The sequence below is a fragment of the Centroberyx gerrardi genome, chromosome 13 (genome assembly GCF_048128805.1).
Source record: "Centroberyx gerrardi isolate f3 chromosome 13, fCenGer3.hap1.cur.20231027, whole genome shotgun sequence".
Lineage (NCBI taxonomy): Eukaryota > Metazoa > Chordata > Actinopteri > Beryciformes > Berycidae > Centroberyx > Centroberyx gerrardi.
The window spans coordinates 29,126,831-29,148,757 of record NC_136009.1 but is presented as its reverse complement, the minus strand read 5'-3'; the positions used below and the strand labels follow the sequence as shown (position 1 = coordinate 29,148,757).

The 21,927-nt window shown below is 43.2% G+C and overlaps 1 protein-coding gene across 1 annotated transcript in view; it reads left to right on the top strand.

Annotated features, from left to right (window-relative positions):
- Window positions 1-4,927: 4,927 nt before the first annotated feature.
- tmeff1a (transmembrane protein with EGF-like and two follistatin-like domains 1a) overlaps window positions 4,928-21,927 on the top strand; it is an 82,728-nt gene continuing 65,728 nt past the window's right edge. The window contains exon 1 of the mRNA XM_078287893.1: window positions 4,928-5,072. Within this exon, the coding sequence (XP_078144019.1) occupies window positions 4,928-5,072 (145 nt within the window). The remainder of the gene's footprint in view (window positions 5,073-21,927) is intronic.

Genomic DNA, 21,927 nt, shown 5'->3' with positions numbered 1-21,927 from the left:
CTCAGCTCCGTTACACAGGTTGCAGCTCCTTCACACACATCTCAGCTGTCACACACATTTCAACTGCATCACACACACCTCAGCTCTGTTACACACTCGTCAACTCTGTCACACACACCTCAGCTCCGTCACACACACCTCAGCTCTGTCACACACACCTCAGCTCCGTCACACACACCTCAGCTCCGTCATACACACCTCAGCGCCGTTACACACACCTCAGCTCCGTTACAAACTCTTCAACTCTGTCACACACACCTCAGCTCCGTCACACACACCTCAACTCTGTCACACACACCTCTGCTCCGTCACACACACCTCAACTCCGTCACACACATCTCAGCTCTGCCACACACACCTTACACACATATTCCAGCTCTGTCACACGTCTCAGCTCCATCACACACACACACTTGGGTTCCATCACACATGCTTCAACTCCGTCACACGCCTCAGCTTCGTCACACGTGTCCCTCCAACCTGCTCCATCTACTTTTTCTAGCTTTGAGCATAAATGCAACTTTTACAGTTTTTTACAACTGGTTACAAGCATGTCTCAATGCTAGACTCACTTTGTCAAAACTCTTCACACTGTTAGCACAGCAGAAGTCTATGCGGACCAAACTGTGACTCTTGCTTTAACACAAAATGCATTGGTTTACAGTTTTTCTCGATCGCTTACACACTATAACTGGGCCTACTGGGCCATGACGCCATCTACCAGAAGACAGACCCATTTCCCAAAACTATAAACACTATTCCCCTGTTTCCACACATGATTCAGATTTGTTGAACTTTTTGTGAAAAACTCTACACACAAATCCCTTCATATATCACCGGCTGCACCGTGTGCTCATTTAGAAAGCACTGGCATTCAATATCATTAACTCACGTCATCACAGCTCGAACCCAATTAACACACAATTCCCCAGGTGCAAACACTAAGAGTCACACACCAATCAGAACCTCAGGATAGATAAATAAAAGGGCCATGGGTCAGTTCACTTGTTTTGGAACAATGGATCCACAAAGACCTGAAGGTGGAGGAAGAGGAAGAGGAAGGGCAAGGGCAAGGGCAAGGGCAAGGGGACAAATAGTTTCTGATGAGATTCATGCAACTCTAGTTGACCATGTCCTTGTCCATGGGATGTCAATGAGGGAAGCTGGGCAAAGAGTGCAGCCGAATCTGAGCCGCTTCACAGTAGGCTCTATAATCCGGACCTTCAGAGAGGAAAATAGGTCATTTACATACTGCTCTCTACTGTAACTAGAGGTTGTTCTGGGGGAAAACCATAAGCGCCATTATTCATTGCAGTAACAGGTTTTTACGGTAGTGCTTTGAATTGATCTCACCAGTGTGTAATGGCTGTTTTGTAGTGTCTGTGTGTTTGATGGCTTTTGTGTGATGTCTGAAGGCAAAGTTTGGTTTAGATGTAAGATTACATGATTTTGAGTGGAGAGTTTGGTTTTGACATGGAAGTTTGAAGTTTGTGAAGATGAGTGTGCAGTTTTGAGTTGTGTTTAGAGTTTTGGGAAATGGAGCATAATTTCAAGAAATGTGTCTTGGCAATCAAAAAAAAAATGTAATTTAGCAGAGAGAGTGAAGGAGGAGCGCATTCTGTACAAGAAGCCAATTTTAGATTTGACCTTAGACTGTAACCTGCTGATATGGTGTGAGAAAGACAGAGTGCTGTCTAGCCACATACCCAAGTATTTATATTCAGTGACCTGCTCTAGGATAGTCCCGTCGAGGGTAGTGATATCTCGGGCTGGAAGGGGCACAGAACCCTTCCTACTGAACCACATGACCTTGGTCTTGGTAGTGTTTAACGAGGTTTAGGGTGGAGAAGGCCTGTTGGACCCTAAGGAAGCTATCCTGAAGTGATACAAGTACTGCGTCTGGGGAGGGACCAGCGGCATAAAGAACTGTATCGTCAGCATAAAGGTGAATAGATGAGTCTACAACAGAACAAGCAATGTCATTTATATATATATATAGAAAATAATGTGGGGCCTAGGATCGAACCCTGGGGTACACCCTTAGTGACAGGGAGGGGCTGAGAGAGGAGTTGTTCTGATTTACAGTTTTTTACGATTGCTAGCAAGCGTTTTTCAATACTTATAATACTTTTTCTAAACTCTTCACACACCAACTCACCTACAACACACAGTTGGCAAAACAGTTAATTGTATGCTCAAAATCACATATTGTAAACTAAACACCAACACTAATTTTCAAAATGCAAGAATACTTTGTCAAAATACATTAACTCTACCAAAACACTGCAAACATGTCTCAAAATCAAATAATTATTTCAAAACTCTAGCACATGTTTTCTTCCAACAGGAACAGTTAGTCAGTCACAGCACAATGACATACAAAATACTAACAGTAGATGGTATTACAGAAAATGCATTACTTTACATGTGTCAGTTCTACCCTTATACAATAGACAGTATATTGATAATCAATTGTTTTTCGCACTGCAGTTTCTTTTGAAGTCACTCTACATTTTTCTTTTGTTGAGTGTAGTAAATGTGCATTTTTTTCTTCTTTTTTGCAAACATGCTATATCAAAAGTGAATGACTCATCTTTACTTTATAGAATGTACAGTATATGAAAAAGGAATAAGTGACAGAATTGCTGCAGTAAAGGCTTTATTTGCAATAGGAAATTACTGCAAGAGATCAACAAAAATCTGCAATATAGCTGCTGGTTACAGTTGTGTAAAAATAAAATATACAAACAGAAAAAGGCACAGAAGAAAAAAAAAGAAAAATACACAGTCCTTTTCTAATCTACCCGGTCTTCTGCATTTGGCCACATGTTCTCGTCCACATCACTCCTTATATTTTCTCTGGCTATGCACCATGGGAAGTATCTTTTGGCGTGCCTTATCCACCCCTGGCAGTGTTCAGCTGTGATTGGTCTATTTGCATAACTTCAATCAGCTGTTTCTCAAAAAAAATATAGGACATTGGCTATATTTGTGTTTCAATATACAATGTGAACTGCTGTTCACTTCAACTGTAGCCTATAAGTTAGGTTTAGAGCACGAGGTTATCTGTTCTGACATACAGCGTGAAAGCATTTGTAAATTTGGCAGTAAAATCCATAGTTTTGGTCTTGGTTGAGCTTGTGTGTAAAAGAAATTCAAGAGTTTTTAAAATGTGTTCACTGAATGCATTTTCTGTCAACGGAACAAGAAATGTGTTAACGGTAAGGCCCGCAACAGACCGATGTTGTGCTAACTGTGTTAAGAGTTATGAAAATGTGACTACAGAACTGATAAAAGTTTGCTAGCAATCGTAAAAAACTGTAATAATACCGTAACAACAAAAAATATATATACACACAACAAAAAACTAGAAAGCACAAAATGATTTACTACATCAAAGAAAAAAATCTACTGTAATGCTACCTGTTGTTTTTTTAGTGTTTTTTAGATAATTGTGTTATGAGTGACAAAGTGTTGCTGTTGGAGAAAACTAGTGCTGCTGTTTTGGTAGAATTATTTGATTTTGACACAAGTATGCAGTGTTTTGGTAGTTTTGGTGCATTTTGGGTGTGAAATGAACTGTTGTGCCAAGCTGTGTGTCGGTACAGACAACAGTGTGAAGAGTTTTGAAAAAGTGGACTCAGTATTGAGAAAAGTTTGTAACCAATTGTAAAAAACTGTAAAACCCATTAAACCATTTAAATACCAGTGTCTTGGTGCATTTTCTCTATTACTGTAACCAGACAATAGCTGAGAATGATCCCATCTAAAAAAATGCTTTATTTCTATATTCCTTTTGGTTTCAGTCATACATATTCAAATTGATAGGAAAACTGTACAAAACAGGCATACTTAACCATCTCAATGACTATTTCAATTTCTGCTTGTGTAGTTTGATCCTATGGGCTTGAATTCACACTCATCTGTCAAATATCAGATGTTATTTTATCACCAGGTGAAGACAGCTTGTGCAACACTGAAGAAAAGGACTTTTTTTTTTCATATATATATATATATATATATAAAATTTCAGATTTGTATAAATGTTGGTTTTAACCATATTAGTGCAGGTTCTGTTCACAAAGGCTTTACTGCAGTGTATTGATTGTAGAGTGTTGTGGTCTGGCTGTGCATCCAAAGAACCTTTTTATTTACTGTGGTGTTTGTGTGTGTGTGTGTGTGTGTGTGTGCGTGTGTGTGTGTGTGTGTGTGTGTATCAGTGAGTCTGTCTCTCTCTGTGACTGTGACTTACTGCGTTTCATTTGTGTTTAACGTGTGTGCGCGTGTGTGCGCGCGTGTGTGTGAGGGGTGTGTGTATGGGGCGGGGGGTGGAGGGGGGAGGGGGCTCCTCTCACGTGACTCAGCCTGCCTGTCCTCCAGTCCAGATCTCTTTGTTGTGGCTGCAGCTGCCTTTACGCACCGTCTCCGGTTTATTGGAGCCGGAATCGCTTTTAACGCGCGGATAAATAAAACCGGAGCGCCCTGTTATTCACTCTGAGGAAGGTTTAGGTCACGAGGGATCGCTTAGGTGCGAAATCCGGGGCTTTATAGAAAGATAGAAGTCCTAATAAATAATAAAAAAAAAAGGAGCCGGAGCGTCGGTACAGAGGACGGACGGACGGCGAGGATGCTGCTGCTGCCTCTGCTGCCATCCTGGGCAAACCGGACCGCCTCCGAGGCTTCCTAACTGCGAAATCAGGCTTGATCTGGAGCAAAGACCTCTCTCACATTTCTCCATCCGTACCAAAGACTTCCACACACCCGCAGACCATTTCGGTCCAGCCCTTTGTGTTGTTTAAACCGGGAGACCCTGGGTGCTTTGCGTCCCTGCCTCTCTTCGTTCAGCGTGTTTTTATGCCTTTTATTTTTACCTTTGTAGGCGTCTGAATTGAAAGCCGAGTGTTTAGTCTGGTGGTGGGTGGGCATCATGATGGTCGGAGGCCCTGGGAGGTGTCCCGGTGCCGGCCGCTGGGCTGGCTGCTGCCTGCTGGCTCTGCTGCTCTGCCTGCCGGGGACGCGGGCGTCCTACCCACAGAGCGGGGAGTGTAAGGGCAAAGGCAAGGACTGCACAGGTGAGGCTGCTGCATCTCTCTCTCTCTCTCTCTCTCTCTCTCTCTCTCTCTCTCTCTCTCTCTCTCTCTCTCTCTGTGTGTGTGTGTGTGTGTTGTTATGCACGGACTGTCTCTGTGCGCGCAGTCTGTCACCATTTAACCCGAGCGTAGAAATCACTCTAATATTGGACAAAAATCTCTATGATGACTATGATGATGTTGGAGAAATCAATGTGTGTGTGTGTGTGTGTGTTGTGCACGGACTGTCTCTGTGCGCGCACTCTGTCACCGTTTAACTTAAAAATCACTCTAATACTGGACAAAAATCACTATGATATTGGATATAATGTTGGAGAAATCAATATAATATGGCTCTATAGGCTAATGTTCGTATAGGGACTTATAATGCGTCTGTTTATCGTTCTTTATGGTATTTTTTATCTCCTATGGCATCACTATAATATTCCTATAATATTCCTATGGGTCTTCTAGTGAGTTTATAGTGACCTTGTCTTTATCTCCTGTGGTATCACTATAATATTCCTATGATATTCCTATAGGACTGTCTGTGTGTCACATTATACGGTCTGACCTGTCATTGCAGTTTCAAGCTGAGCATTGAACCCCATCGAAAAAATCACAGTCATATTACTATAATATAGAAAAGTCAGTATAATATTCCTATAATGTTGAAAAAAATCGATATACTATGGCTTTAATATTCGTATATGGACTTATAATGCGCCTGTTATCGTTCTTTATGGTATTTTTTATCTTCCTATATATCGTGTCGCTATAATATTCCTATAATATTCCTCTAGGGACTAGTGACCTTAGTTCATGGTATTATTTTTTACTCTTATGGCATCACTATAATATTCCTATAGGACTGTATGTGTTAACAGCTCACCCATCATTATAATTTGAAGCTGATCATTTAACCCTAACAAAAAAAAATCCCTCTAATATTACTACTATGATATTGAAAAATCAATATACTATGGTGATAATATTCTTATTATAGGCTTATAGACCTATAGTGTGTCTGTGGTTCTCAACAGTGAGTATAGTGACCTTATAGTTCTCTATAGTATTTCTTTTTTTTTTATCTCATATGGTATAATATTCCTATAGGGACTTAAAGAGTGTCTGTGGCATACAATAGTGAGTTTATAGTGATCTCATACTACTACTACTTATTATTATTATTATTATTATTATTTTATTTTCTATGGCATCACTACAGTATTCCTATAATATTCTTATAGGGACTTATAGTCTTTGCTCTTTGCTGTGATATTTGTCTCCTATATTTAGTGCCTTTCTAAACTTCAGGTCAGTTATTAAATATTTAAAACATAAAAACTGCCTACTGATGCACACACATGTAGATGAGTGTTAGCTGTCACTCTGGAGTGTTTGAAATAACCTGGTTGATCCATGTTTTATTAATGAGTCGCAGAATTGCCTTTTCCAATGCTACTCTGTGTTTGCATTAAAAATGGAGCATTTCCATCACAGATCAATGCACTCTGAACCTGATCTTTGCTCTTGTACAGGGGCTGAACACAGTGGAGCATAATGCAATATTCTGCAGAGGAAAATGAAAATGTTCCGTTTCACTAACCAAACCAAATACCTTGATTTTAGCACGGAAGTCTAATTCACACATTGCTAGTCCATGCATAGCAATAACCTTGTTCCACCGCACTGGGCCTAGATACTAGATAATTGACTGTGCTGCTTTCAAAACTATTATTCCTCAGAAAGCAAGGCTTTTCAGCTGCAGGAAAACAGCAAAATGGCTTTTGGCAGATTGTTGGGAGCAGCAGGCATGCACACAGTTTCAAGGGAACCATTTTCACAATGGAAAATATCACTGTGGAGAAACTGTTTACAGCACACCGTCCTCTCTGGATGCTAAACTGTTAGGCCTGTATATGCATATAAAATATCATGCAGTATATCATTGTTAGATTAATGTTGCTACGTTGTTAATGACAGCATGTTGGAGACGATTGTTCTCTATCTCACTCCGGTAGTAGGCCCTATTGTTGGTACTAGTGTTTCTCCACATTAAGACTACATTTCCCATCATCCCCGTTGCTTCCTGCCCCCCCTCCCCCTCCCTGAAGAGGATCAACATGTTGGAAGTGATTTCTCCATCTTCCTTTCCCTCCTTCCACCATCTGCTGCCAGAAACTCTTTCAGCTTTAGCTCCGTTTGCTCTGGAAGAACAGAAGAAGAACCTCTTCCTGTTTTGTGCCGTAAAGCGATCCAGCAGATTTCCCTCAGATCCACCAGGTGGAGAAACTATGGAGGATGCAGAGTAGAGGCTGCTGATTGATTTAGTGTTTAGATCATGTCAGCTTGTTAGCTAGCTAACCATAGTATCGGGTCAGCTAACATCACTGTCTTGTTGTTAACACATCTGATTAGCACACTAGCTAACGTATCTAGTAGCAGCTAGCGTTAGCATGTTAGTGTCTTAGCAGAGCTGACTCTTCTAAAGCTACAACTCTTAGTACTTTGGAGTAGAGACTAAATTTGGAAACAAATCCACCTTATCACACTATTCACTTTTACTGAGAACGTTACTGAATGGATCTACAGCCACACCACAACAAGCTGACTCAGCTAGCTCTCTGTTTCTAGCTGGTTTTTCTATATTAGCCGTTATTTGCACACAGACAGTTCTTCAGCAGACTTTCATGATGGAGCCAAATGGTTGATAGATTTGTGATGCTAAGCGTCTGCATTTGGAAACTCAGACCAGGTCTCTCTCTCAGAGTCAGATAACGTTCAGACGACGGCCTCTCCTCCGGTTTAAAACATTACAGTGTTGGCAACAGATTCACAGCAATGTCAGCAGCACAAAATGGACAAACAATTATCGGTTAACTGTCTTGCTTCCAAATGTTTAGACAGAAGTCATCTTCAGTGGGAAACTGTTGGCTATTGATGTTCTGTCTGGCTCTCATGTCATCGTCAGCGAAATACACTGAGAAACAAATGAGATTAATGAAAATTACTCTGGTACATGAAACTCAGTAGGCCTGTGTGTGTGTGTGTGTGTGTGTGTGTGTGTTTGTATGTTTTGCACATGTCCGCCACATGTCTGTCCTCCACATGTTGCTTGCTCTTGTAATCCAGCCCAGAGTTTGCGCTGTGTAATTTTGCGGTGTGCAGAGTTTTATATTAGGGATGCTTGTTTCCTCCGAGTAAAGAATCATTTTCTGGAGGCACATGTGTTCAGCCCCCCTCCTTCCTGCTGGTCTCAGTGTGGTTTGTCTCCTATGTGGCACATTAAAGCTAAAGGCCAGGTCACACAAACTGATCTGTATGTCGATTCTAAGTCTTAATTGGACCACAGATTATCTTAACGGATTCTGAAGGATTTGTGTGGTGTGAAGCGATCCAAGTGGTGTGATCATCCTCAAATACAACAGTTTACTTTGTTGTATTTTTGTATTTGGTTCGTTCAGGTTCACACTGTCCAATTAGCAGCGAACCAGGGCTTGTCACATGACTCACATGTAGCTGTTAATTGGACACGTTTTGGTGACGTGTCGTTCTGCAGGTTAGAGATCTCTGGCGGTCAAAACAAATCTGATTCCACTTCCTGTACCTTTATATAAGCATGATGGACTTGTCTGTCTCTTCTTCTCTGGTGTCCAAGCATGAGGAACTGCATCCGTCTCCTTCTACCCATAATCCCTTGTGTTTCGGGGTGGTTTCCTGTAGTCGGTAGGATTAACGAACCGCACCGCAGTTCTCTTGTTGAAGAGACTCTTGCTGCCGTTATTTGGTGCCACCAGAGGTCAAAGGTCATCGTTCTCACCTGGACAGACCAACTGAACTGAAGGAGGAAACGCTGCAGAGTTTGATTAAACTTCTCCAAATGTGCTAGAGAGCGATCCTGGCAACAGCCAATGAGAGTTTAGCTCAAGGGAGAAGAAAAAGAGAACGAACTGGAAGAGAAGTCGGTTTCAACAACAACAAACTCCGCTCACATAGTTTACATCAGTGAGATTCCCAACTCCCATTACTCCAGTTACTCAAGTTGTTATACAATTTTATTTGGACGAATAAATATATCTCATATAAAATGGTATAAATTGGCAATGTGCCTGGATGAATCCACATAACATAACCACACTTGTAATAATATCAAAATGCATTTGTAAACTGTAGCTTCTGTACTATGGAGCAAGAGACGACAGAACAGCAATTTGCCAGTTGTATTTACAGTGAACTGTTGTGGACGAATGGGAAAATGTTTTTGAAAGACAGAATCAGGTGGTGTGTGATCCCTCGTCTTCATCTTCGTCTTCATCTCCGCCCCGTCGTTCAGTGTGAGCTGCCCTCGTCAGGCGAGGTGTGGCCGCTCCTGTAGTGTGACCGAGGCTTCAGATGAGCCGAGTCAGATTTAGCACCGAAACGATGAGTGGATTAATTGATTAGTCGATCGACAGAAAATGTATCGATTAGAATTTTGACAATCGAATAATCATTTTAGTCATTTAACAAGTAAAAATCCAAAGATTTGCTGGTTGCAGCTTCACAAACGCTACGATTTGCTGCTTTTTCTCTGTTTCATCTCATTATTAAATGAATCCTTTGGGTTTTTTTGGCTGCTGGTCAGACTGAGGAAGAAATCTGAAGAATCACTTTGGGCTCTGGGAACTGAGATGGGCATTTGTTATTATTATTTATATTATTTATAGACTAAATGATTAATCAATAAAATACTCAATAGTGAAATTATTTGCAGCCCTAGTCACATTATGTTCCTTATATCAGGACCGTGCTCACCATCCTTGCTAAAATAAGTGAAATCCCGCTGTATACCTCGGCCCTCTGTGAGGCTTTTAAACACGCGCCTCATGGGAGATTGCTTTCAAAGTCTTTAAGTTTGAAATCCTTCTGCTGCCGCGGCTGATAGTGCACGGCGGCTCGTGCACTATTCAGAAGGTTCATTACCTCCCGTTGCGACAGCCGATTGAAGGAGAGCTCACGTGCTCCAGAGATATTTTCTGGAACAGTCCCCATCAAGCCGCTGAATCTAATGGGTTTAATTAAAATTTCAACATGAGCTCTGACATTACCGGCGCCGCAGATGAATATTGATGTTCTGTCGTCGACGTTTACATTTTACATTTTAGCCATTTAGCTTACGACGCTTTTATCCAGAGCAGCGTGCGATGAGAACAACATCAGAATAAGCTTAAGCCCCTCGGTAAGAAACATTACAAGCAGGCAAAACGAAGGACGTGGAGAGTCGGAGCCGCAGCGTCCCGAACAAAATATCCCTGTGAGCCCAGAATGAGGCTGGATGAGAGAGAAGTGCTGGGGAGAGAAATACGAGCTGAGGGAGGCGGAGGGTTTTCTCCCCCAAGACCAGAACACATTACGGCAAATAGAGGAGGGAGGCGTGTGATTCAGGTGCTACCGCGGGATATGAAGTTTTATGGCATGAAAAAAGATCCCGCTTGCCAGAGCCATCGTTAGGCCTGTCTGGAATTCGCAGATATACCTGGCTTGCTTACAAATAATTAGTTGTCATTCAGAGCGGGCTCTCGAGCACGCCCCTCGGGCTGCTGGGAAATCAGTATCGAGCCAGGTAAATGAATGGATTTTGCAGAGAGTGGAGGGGGGGGTAGGGGTGGGGGCGGGGGGTTGTTGTGGCTGCTCAGGCAAGTCTCCAATCTGAAGCGGGTCTAGTCCTCGTCTTCTGGAGCCCTTGGGCAGAAACATAAGCAGGATGAAGTGGCTCGGCGCTCGGGAGACGCTTCGCCTCCTCGCTGTGGGACAAAGCGTCCCGTCAGAGAGGAGACGCTCCACCTCACACTGTGGTAACCTGCGTCTCAACGAGGGTCAGACCAACACACGGGCCCATGTGGGGCTTCTGGTAAAAATGGGATCTGTAGAATTGACTGTAGAATTGATCAATACTGCACTGGTTGTCTATGGGAAGATCTGAACCTGAATTGATTCTAATGAGACATTTGGATCGGATTCCACATAACTATCCATGCGTGTATTTTATAATGATGATTATTATTATTATTATTCTCCTGGGTTTCAGTGGAGAGTTTTAGTGTCCCATGACGGTCTAAATGCTGTTTCAGAGGCTTTTGCACGCTGAAAAGAATAAAAATCCACAGAAAACATAGAATACTTGTCACTTTTAAAACATATTTTGCCATGAAAATGGTCAAAAAATCGACTATTGGTGTTTTTAAGTCCCAAAATATTGGTATATATAAATCTATAACAGTCAAACCCTAGTGTTAACCTACAGAAACGTGTTGTAAGCAATAATACACAATAATACTACTGAAATAATGAGCAGGAGGAAAGTGGCGGTCGTTACACAGTACTAACACAGGACTGTTCTGCACTTTTCCATCGGTTAAAACGCAGGTTAAGGAGGCTGGAAGGAGGCGGCTGTTAGTGAGAAGGAGTTATATTTTGGGAAGGTTGCGTTTGGGCGAAGCTCCATCACCAGCTGACATGGTTTAACGAGCGTTATATCCCCCGTAATCGAGCAGAAACAAACACATGATAAACGACAAGATGTTCTCTCTCCTTTCTGTCTCCCTCTGAAAAAACTCAATTTATTCAAGACACAGACACCAGCAACAACAACATTAATCATATTTTTGGCACAATAACGATGCTACCCTGGTTTTTCATATCGGGCAATTTTAAGTATTTACACGCAAGCCCAGCTGATTGATCACATATCTGTTTCTTTAATAAGCAGGAGGCAGAACACCGGCTTCCTTTATATTATATATGCATAAACAGAGACGGCAAAGAGGCTGTGAGAGGCTGTGACTGGGGGTTCGAGTCCCTGTCAGTGGGCAGAACAAGGCCCTGACACTTCCAGAGTTAATAATAACTAGTCCATACCCGGGGATGCGCGCGCCACAACTACGTGCAGACTTGCCAAAAATGCACATAAACAGCGTAAATTTGGGAAAATGGAAAAATCAGCTTCGTCAGTCCCTGCCTATGCCAATGCTCAATGCCCATGTGCAGTTTCAGATTGATTGGCGAACCCGTTGAGGAGCAAAATGGATGCAGACAGACGGACAGACAGAGTTTTCCTCATTTTATAGTAGGATAATAATAATACATTTCATTTGTAATGCACTTTTCATTACAAAGTAAATGTCAAAGCGCTACACAGTAAATACTAAGTGCATAAAAACCGACAACAAAGATCCATTAAAAGCAACACAAAGCAAAGGCCTTGTTAAAAGGGTTGAGGGTTCGATTCCCTGTCTTTACCAACGCTAAAAACGATATTCTAAGGCACTTTGTTGTGATGCAGTATATTTTATAACACAACATAATGTATATTCATGCTGCAGTCTCAGAGTCTCAGAGTCCAGATTCTCAGTCCGGCTGCAGCTGGGTTTGTTTTCTGTGTAGGAGGAACTTTCAGACCGTTAACTCTGCGGCGGCTGTTGACTCCTGCGTCTCAGTCAAGGGCAACGCCGCTACTGACTCCTGGTCTCTGGAGGCTCGGAGGTGTCAGGACCCCCCTCCCTCCCCCCCACCCCCCCTCTCTGTTTCCTGTGATCAGCGGCTCAGCCTCCCCATCACTCGCTCCACTGACAGCAACTTGCCTTTGGAGCTCGGCACAAATAAAATGCGGTTTTGAAGCTCCGGCGTTGATCTGCAGATGGAAGCTTTTTGTGGGGAAGAGGGAGTGAAGATCTGGGAGAGTGTGGCAAGTTCACTTCACATAGTTTCAAGGTCTTGAGAAGTATGGGAGTTATGTAAACAAAGTCGGGAGAAGCAGGAAAAACATGTTGTACAGTCGCGGTGTTAATGCTTCGTTAAGATCTGGAAAAAGAGAGCGGGATTTTGAAATAGCTAACCTGTAGATATTAGTTAGAAAAGACCGTCCTGCGCCTGTAAAGTCGCCGGTTCAATCCTGAGCAGCAGCCACTGTGTCCGTCAACAGCAGGGTTCAGGGGTCAATTCATGAATGATGTCATCAACTCCAATTCAACTGAGGAAATGGAATTTGAAAACCTGCAGGAAACAGAATTGGAATTGCAGGATTTTTAATTTAATTCAATGAAATTCTGTGAAATTCCATGTTTTTTAAAATTTTTCTTACCACATATCTGAGATTACTCATAGTATTATATATTATCAATACTAAATATTGTAAAATGAAACGTTCCTTCCAGCTGGTATTTGATGCAGAACATGTAATGGTAATCCATACATTATGACTGAATGTGTCTGATTTGTTGAACTGTCTTTTATTTGATTCATAATGTTTTGATTTATAATGTTTAGAGTAGAGACAAACTCTCTTAGAAGTGGAATTTCATGGATTTTTCCTGTCATTCCAATTCAGTTCACATCCTGTTTCCTTACAGCTGGGAGACTTTCACATTCACACCGCAGGAGCTGAGCTGGATTCACCATGCGGTCTCAGTTCAGGTCTCGCCTGCCTCCTCGAGCCTCACCCGACTGCCCGCTCGCTCCTTCAGTCTGAGCCTCCTCGAAAGTAAACAGCATGTTAGTGTGTATGTGACAGATGATATCGTCCAGGCCGTGAGCGGATCAATCCGCGTCTCGTTCGTCACCGTTGTCGCTTCAGATTTTCCCGCTGTCGGATCCGGATTCCTCTCCAGCTGAGGAGGAATTATCTACCGATCGCTTTTTACGAGCCGAGTTCGGGGCAAACCAATTATCTGCAGCGCTACGGGGAGACAGACGCTTTTAATTGTTTTTCACGAGGCAATAAATGGTGTTTGTCAACCGGCTGGATGTGGACTTTCTAAATCTGCCATGATTCTCAGAGTTTAATTAAACCTGGAGGATAAAACGCAGCGTAAAGTCAAGGTGATCTTTGGTTCGCCTTTTGAGGGGGGGTGGGGGTCGGGGGGGGGCTGTCAGCAGGAAGTCTGCAAATGCCAAACTGTCGGTGTTATTTGTTGTAGTTTTGCGGGCCGCAGGCTTACAGGCTGAATCCCAGTTGGTGCTGCTGAAGCGTCCTTGAGCAAAACTCTGAAACTCTCCCTGATCACTCAAAACATCAGCTGAATTCCTAACAGTTTTCCTATCTATCAGTTTTCCTACTTCCTACCAGCTGTCTGTCTGTGCTGATGAAGTCAGTGATGTCCGGTTCCTTCAGTGAAGAAGACAGAAATGTCACAGAGCAAACGGAGACGGAGGTTTTATTCTGCTTGCTATGGATTTTGTCATTTTCGAGAATACAGTTCAGGACTTTAAAAGCAGTTCTTTTGCAGTAAATCAAAAAAGTAAATCACATTAAAGTCATAATCAGACACATTTTCATATGTCATTTCATATTTTTGCCAGTCTTTATCCCTGCTTGCTCTAACTCAGCAGTGATCCAGCCTATATCCGGTTCATAAATCTTCTCCTCTGTCTGTTCTGAACAGCCGGTGTCTGGTCGCTCTTTCCTGGGAAAAATCCTCTGCTTACATTTCCGTTTTTTTGGAATCAGCAGAAACAGAGAGACATGTCAGTGACAACAGCTGTGTTGTGTTATTATCTACTGAAACACAGAATCAGTGATGACAGACAGGAGGAGGAGACAGAAAGTTGTTTTCTTAACATTGCTGCCAATGGTGAGAAATGATCTATAACCTGCAGCAGGACGGCAGCCATGTTGACGTCCTCCCTGTGAAAAAACGTTATTGACAACTGAACAACATCAATCCATACTGACACATGGTGCAGGAACAGGATGTCACCCACAGTGCAAGGGAACGGTGCAACACAGAACAGACACACTGCAAACAACTTAAGTGATTTGATCTTGTTTCCAGACCTATCAGCTTATTTCATGATATTTTTAGTCAAATTCTCTCTCTGCACTGGCAGATAATCTTGCTGGTTTCAGTAAATTTCACTTGATTCATGCCAATATGACTTCTTTCAAGAAATCATCATAAAACAGTGAAGAAAATCTGTCTGTCTCCAAGACAATTTAAAAGTAAATGTCCTGAATCAAGTTACATTCTCCTGAAAAAAAAGTCCAATTTGTTGAAACCGGTAGAATTATCTGCCAGTGCAGTGAGATGATTTCACTAAAAAGTTCCTAAAATAAGCTTGATAAGTCTGGAGACAAGATAAAATAAATTAAGCGTCAGTTTTTGCAGTGCATCAGACGCAACATACTCCACTTCCACTTCACAAGGTGTAATCTGACTCGACCGCAGCCTCAGATCAGGTTCGGCCATAAAAATGTAAATCTGAACGCACAGCGAGCGTTTGATTTATCCACCTGTTTGATCTCGCTTTCGCTCCAGGTTGAGATTGTTTTTAAGGCTTTTTCTGCTTTAATAATGTGATACCTTGCTTCCTGTAGGGGAATTCTCTTTTCTCTACAGGGAGGACAGAGGTCAGAGGTCAGAGTCTGGAGCTGGTAGGGATGGTAGGACACTTCAGTATGGCGGATGCTTTGAAGTATCCTGGTTCCAGACTCCTGAGTCTCGTCCCTCCACTCTTCAGATGTTGTGGAGCGATTCAGAGAGTCTGCTGTTTCCCTCGTCAACGGCTTGTTCTCTCTCAGAGAAACGATCGAACCAATCAGAGCCTTTGTGGGCGGGACTAAAGTTCATTGACGTTCATTGGCGTTTCGGCAGAATAGATTCGTTGAAATCTCCTCCTTAACCAACAGATTGTCTTTGCAAAGATGATATTTTAGTCCAAATGGACGTCATTCTTGGGTCAGTTGGTAAATGTCTGCTAACATGATGTAGAGGCTGACTGGCTGCAGCATCATGTGACTGAAATGACGTCAGAGCGGCGATACGTCGGTCACTAGTGATTGGTTCAGATACGTCGGTCACTAGTGATTGGTTCAGATACGTCGGTCACTAGTGATTGGTTCAGATACGTCGGTCACTAGTGATTGGTTCAGATACGTCGGCCACTGTGATTGGTTCAGGGAAAATCAACCCGCACACAGAAAACGGCTAATGAGGAAATCTCAGCTGAATAATGGAGTTATCAGACTAGATTTGAACCCAAGTTTTCCACCTCTTCTTCTACTGCCTGCACAACAAAAGCGACCATTTCACCTATCCCATACACCAGTGGTTCTCAACCTGGGGGTCGCAACCCTCCAGTGGGTCGTGAGATCATTTTGGGCGGCCGCAAGATGATTCATGGGACAGGAAAAAAACAGATTTCTACTACACAAATGTATTATCATGTCGAGTAGTTTTAAGCTTCTAAGCCTCTTCTGATATTTAATCAAATGAAACAACTCATGAGCAGCATTTTAAGGGTCATGAGCCTGAAAGGTGGAGAATCACTACTGTAAACAACCGTAATGATTGATCACGTGATGCTAATTAATGTGCCCGGTTACTGTTGTTTTCACACAGGGAGTTAATCCACACACCTCTCCTCTATCGTCTCTCTTCACCTTGAACAAAATCGGTGAGAATAATCTGCGCTCCTCTGGCAGTCGGCAGCCTGCAGGCGAAACAAACCCGCAGAGTGAAGTGCCACATCGATCAGACGAGGCCGCGGCGGGCCGACAGCGTCACCGTCACCGTCGTCTCTCCACATGAGGAGTTCTCCTGTCAGTCCAGCTCCTCCTAATATTTCTGGACTTGCTTCCCCCCCCCCCCTCTTGGACGAAAGGGAAGCAATTAACGTTCGGTGGCGAAACCCCCTGCCTGAGAAAATTAAAAATGATTTTTACGACGTCGGTTTAATGTGCGGGCTGTCAGTTATGCGTTGTAGCGGCGTACGCGTCGGCGGCGCCGTAGATTAGGCGTGAACGGCAGGTTTATGAAGGCAACGCCGCCTGAGAAACCGTGGAGGAAATCATCTGTCAGAGTCGGAGGGGTTCGCTAGCATCGCAGCCTCAGTCCGCTCTGCTCTGTCTTCCTCCTGAACTGCGAGTCCGATTAAGGAAGTAGCGCTCGTCAAAATGCTAAAACGGCTAAAACGGCTGCTGATTTACGGGCCGTTTGCAGCGTGCAGGACGGACCGAGCCGCCGAGTCAGAATCACTTCATACGTCAAGTACAGTGAATGTACAGTCGTCTGTCTCCGTGACATTTCAGCAGCGAACACCGAGCTACAGTGCTGACACATGGTACAGCAGGAGCTCACATACACTGTAAATGTGTTTATAATGTGAAATAAATAAGTTGTGAAAATCTCACACACTGCTGAATAATTGTATTTTTACAAAGGCATAGAAAAAGCATTTTATTTTTCACTACAGAGGCTCTAAGTACAAAGTGCCACTGATGAAGAGGTAATCGAAATGTTTTCAGATCATTTCTGCACTTTATATTTGGGCAGGATGTTCAGTGGAAGACATCCGACCGGCTGCGGACTTTGCATAGTAATAATAACAAACTTTATTTATACAGCACTTATCTGACAGCAGAGTTTACAAAGTGCTTTGCAGGATGACATAAAAACAAGAAAAGTAAATACAAAGTGGAGATAAAATAAGAATAACAATCTCATATCACTCTATATAGATGCATTCGACATCCAGTTACTGTGTGCATTTGCTGTTCAGATCAGGGTGCGTTTTGTTTTACGCAAATATTCACAACATTTATTTTTTAATCAGCTTGTGCAATGCTGCCTCATCTGTTTCTATCCATAATGTGATGAAGCTTGTTTTGCTTGAAGCCTGGAATAGGGCCGTTGGTTTTTTTTTGGAGCGGCTCTTGTCATTAACTTGTGACAAAAATCCCCTTTTACCTTTTCTTGCCGCCGCTGATGCTGGAGTCTGCCTCGGTCCAGAAAACATCAATATTACTTTCACACAGACGTCTCCTCTAATGAGGAAGATTGTGCTGATTAACGATGCTGCGATCTCTCTGTTAGGATCTGGGAAGACTGTTTCCGTTTGTTTGGGATTTGCTTTGTGTATCATAATAAATCCACATAAAATAACCTTTTCCACTTTTCTACTGTTCCTCCCCGGCTCTTATACACGCTCGTTCTAAGGAAAACAGGATTCAGTTTTAAAGCTTTAATACGTTCCTTCGCTATCGGTCGCTTGTAATGTTGCAGGAATTGAAGCTTATTCTCCTGCTGCGCTCATCGTGAGTCGCTCTGGAAATGTAAAATGTAAATTCAAGGTCTGTCTTGTGCTGCTGCTGCTGTTGTTTACGTGGCTTGTGCGGAGGAGATGAGGCTCGTTGTACCGTAACGGCCAGAGGAAACGCTGGTGACTAATTCATCTGGTGCGTGAGATGCAGATGGCCTTGGAGCGGCGCTAACATTCCCACACCAACGCCTTATCTATTATATTTACATTTTTAGATTTGATTACATTTTTCCTCAGCAGGAGCGACTTACGAGTGCAACTGGAGGCTAAACTGAAATGTCTAGATTGTCAACGCTGCGAGCGACCAGCTGAGCTGAAACCTGTCTGTGCTCTTTTCAGTCGCTCTGGTTTCCGAAGTAAATTTGCTCTTCATTTTCTCCACAGACAGTTCAGAAAATCCTGATATAAAGAATTTTAAGGTTTAACAAGCTTAACAACAATAGATTCTGAAAAAAATATATATATATGGGGGAAAAAAGGCAAATAAGTGGGAATGAACTACTCATCCCATACTGCATTGGGAGTGATGTCATCGAATCCCTTTTCCCTCATTTTCAACGGTGATACTAATTAATATAGTCAATAATATGATAATGTATTGTTACTTCGCTCTGGTCTGGCTATACTGACCATGTGCAACGTTTCCATGGTAACAGCAACGTCTCCGATTGATGGGAGCTCCCTGGAGCTTGTGGGTAGTGTAGTGTTTCACAAGGAACGCAGGAATAAAACATGATTTCTCAACATCCAAGTTGAATGTAGACGGACATTATATAAACATTATTATGGCTAATAATCACAGTCCCTATGGAAAAAGTGAATGGGGAAACTTACAACCGCAACCCAACGTTTCAGCTCTATAGTAAGGAGGTCAAGGGTCAAAGGTCACAGCACCCTGACCCCAGAGCGATCCTGGATAATAGAGAAGCGTGAGGAAAGGAAATGGGAGGAAACGTGGGATGTTTTTGTCACTGGATTTTTATTTCAACAGCAGCTTTTCCTGCAGAATGACTCTGCGAGACGACAGCAGTGATCTCTGCTCTGCTGCGCATCAGAGAGACAGATCTGGGGAGATGCTAACAGTGTCGAGTCAACTGCCACAGTACAGTGCATTAGCCTAATTAGCTCAGCTGGTGGCGGAGTATCAGACCTGGACTCCCGCTACGTTTCCTCCAGGCAGATTCAGAGAGAGAAGGAGTATTAAAGGGGGAATAATGCTCAGTTTTAAGGATGCACATTATCCCTAAAAACAGTCGATTTCTGTGTTAATTCCAAAATGAGATATCCATCATAATCTTACAAAATGCCATGCTTACTCACTGTGCATTGCTGGAGGTAGCAGCTAATCCGAAGTATTTTTTGACATCGCAGGTTAGCGAACTGCAACCTTGAATGGCAAAGAAGGAACTCTGGTCAAAATATAAATAAAAATATAAATGGTAATGATTTATTTTTCCATTCATCCATGACCATGGCATTCATGATGCTGAAGCTCAGCAGCTAGTTAACTAGCTTACCTAGATAGCTATAGGCTAATATGGCTAGTTTGAATTTGGAAGGTCAGCTAGCTAATTAGCTAATTAGCTAACCTAGTCAAGTCAAGTCAAGCAGATTTATTGTCATTCAACCGTACCGTGCAGAGAATATAAAGGAATGAAATGTTCTTTTTCACTGGGCTTCAGTCTAATGTTACTTAAATGTGATTCTTTGGCTCCGCCCACTGAGGTTTAACTCAACCAATCAGATTATTTCTGCCTCCAGTGCAGCTCCGCCCCCAAAAAATGTTTGTAGAACTAAAACTCGAACCTGCAGCAAGGTGAGCTTCTGACTGACGACGTTATGATTCTGTTGAACAGTGTGACTGTGTTGAGGATTTCTGACCTGACAGGCTCACAGAAATTCAGTTTAATTTGGGAAACATGGGAGCGGCAGCAGGGAAACATGCATGTCCTGTAACCTGAAGATCACAGGTTCAATCCCTGCAGCAGCCTGTAGCAGCAACACTGAACCTGCTCACTTGGCTCTGTATGAGGGGGTTCGCTAAAATCCTTAAATGTAAAATGTCGTGATCTCTGAGGATTCATTTACTGAGACAGACTCCATTTCTGCTGAGAGCACATCCTTCATTTGAAGCGTGGCATTGTGGGAAACACCATGGCAACAAAAACCAGCCCAGCCCCCGTTTTCCCAACGTTGTGTCTGCATTATTGTCTTTCTGTCTCCCAGTTGCACAAAACCATGAATGCATGTCTAGATAGTCGCATTCTGTCCCTGTTAGCCATGCTGCCTTGACTGCGACTGAGCACATTTCCTTTTTGTAAAGCCTCTCCCCCCAAAACCAGGCTGTGGAAAGAGCTTTCTGCTGCCAGAAGACAAAGGAAAAAAAAGCAAATGTGTCTGAGGGAAGGCTGGCTGTGTGGAGAGAGGAAACGTGTCTCTGTGCCACTTCTATGTCATTTCTTAGAGATTGTTTCCAATATTTCAGAAAAGTAGCCGCTCATTTAACAAATAATTGATAGCGCTTGATAATTTAAAAACAAATGTATTTTTCATCATAACAAGCACTTTCCATCACATTTCGTTTTTCCGATCGACTCTTCGTTGCTGTCTCCAAAACAAGCGTTTTGTTCCCAAATCAGATTTCCACCATTTTAAATCTGACAGCTGCTCTTGCATAATGTTTGATAGCAAAAAAAAATGTAAACACATTATGTTACTTTTCAAAAGGCAGCCGATAACTTCAGTCCTTCAGTTGACAAAACGATAACGCTTTTACAGCCCGGATCCTCCAGATCTTAGAAATATTGAATGATAGATTTGAGATGATTTTGTTTCCAAATGGATATATAGTGCTTTGGAGATGAAGAGTGTGTGTGACTCTGGCAGCATAGTGTGCTGGAGACGGAGACGGAGCGCTGTCTTTATGTCCGGCCGCTCTTGTTATTAGCCGGAGGATAAAGAGTCGCTGCTAGCGTCCGTGGTGATGGATTCTGCATGCCAGAGTAACCCACTGAGGCCTGTTCATGCATTTATTTATACTACAGGAATTGATTGAGCCTATTTCTTATGGCAGAGGTAATTCATAATTCAATGCCGCTGTGTTTTAATTTTACACCAATCATATATCACGCTTATCGTGGATTTATTGGTATGTATTTGCTTCCCTGGACGACAGCGGCTGTCTACAGCAGCCTTTGTAGGGTTTGCCGTGCGGCCATTAGCGGGTTTCCTTCCCCTCCCATTGATTGTGAACGGACAAAAGCGAGCGGCGAGGAGGACGGGGTCGGGGCTCCGCCGCCGCCTCCCGGCTTCAGGAAACACGGCCGCAGGGGAAGAGAGCGGCGTTTCACCCGGACGGCTCCGGATCGCTTTATACGCCAATTAAAATGCGTGGAGTCGGAGTCACCTGCTGGTTTGCTGTGTGAGCCCGGAGCCCGGCGCCGCCGTCCTCCGGTGTGCCCAGAATTGGAATGGGACCTGATTAGTCTCGCATCACCGACTTCTTGGGCGAATCCATTGAGCGCGGCGACAGGCTGGGCGGGTGGGGGTGGGGGTGGGGGTGGGGGTGGGGGCGGGGGTGTGGGGTGGGGCGGGGGTGTGGGGTGGGGGGGGGGGGGTTGGGGGTGTTTGGCCTGAAAACGCCTCACACACTATTCTGTCGTTGCATTGCGGCATATCCTGTGACTCAGATGAGTATTGATAACAGGGTGAACACTGATTCTGGGTTTTGGAAGTGAAGCTGCCGATAGCTGATATTTATGCTGATATTCAAAATTTTCTG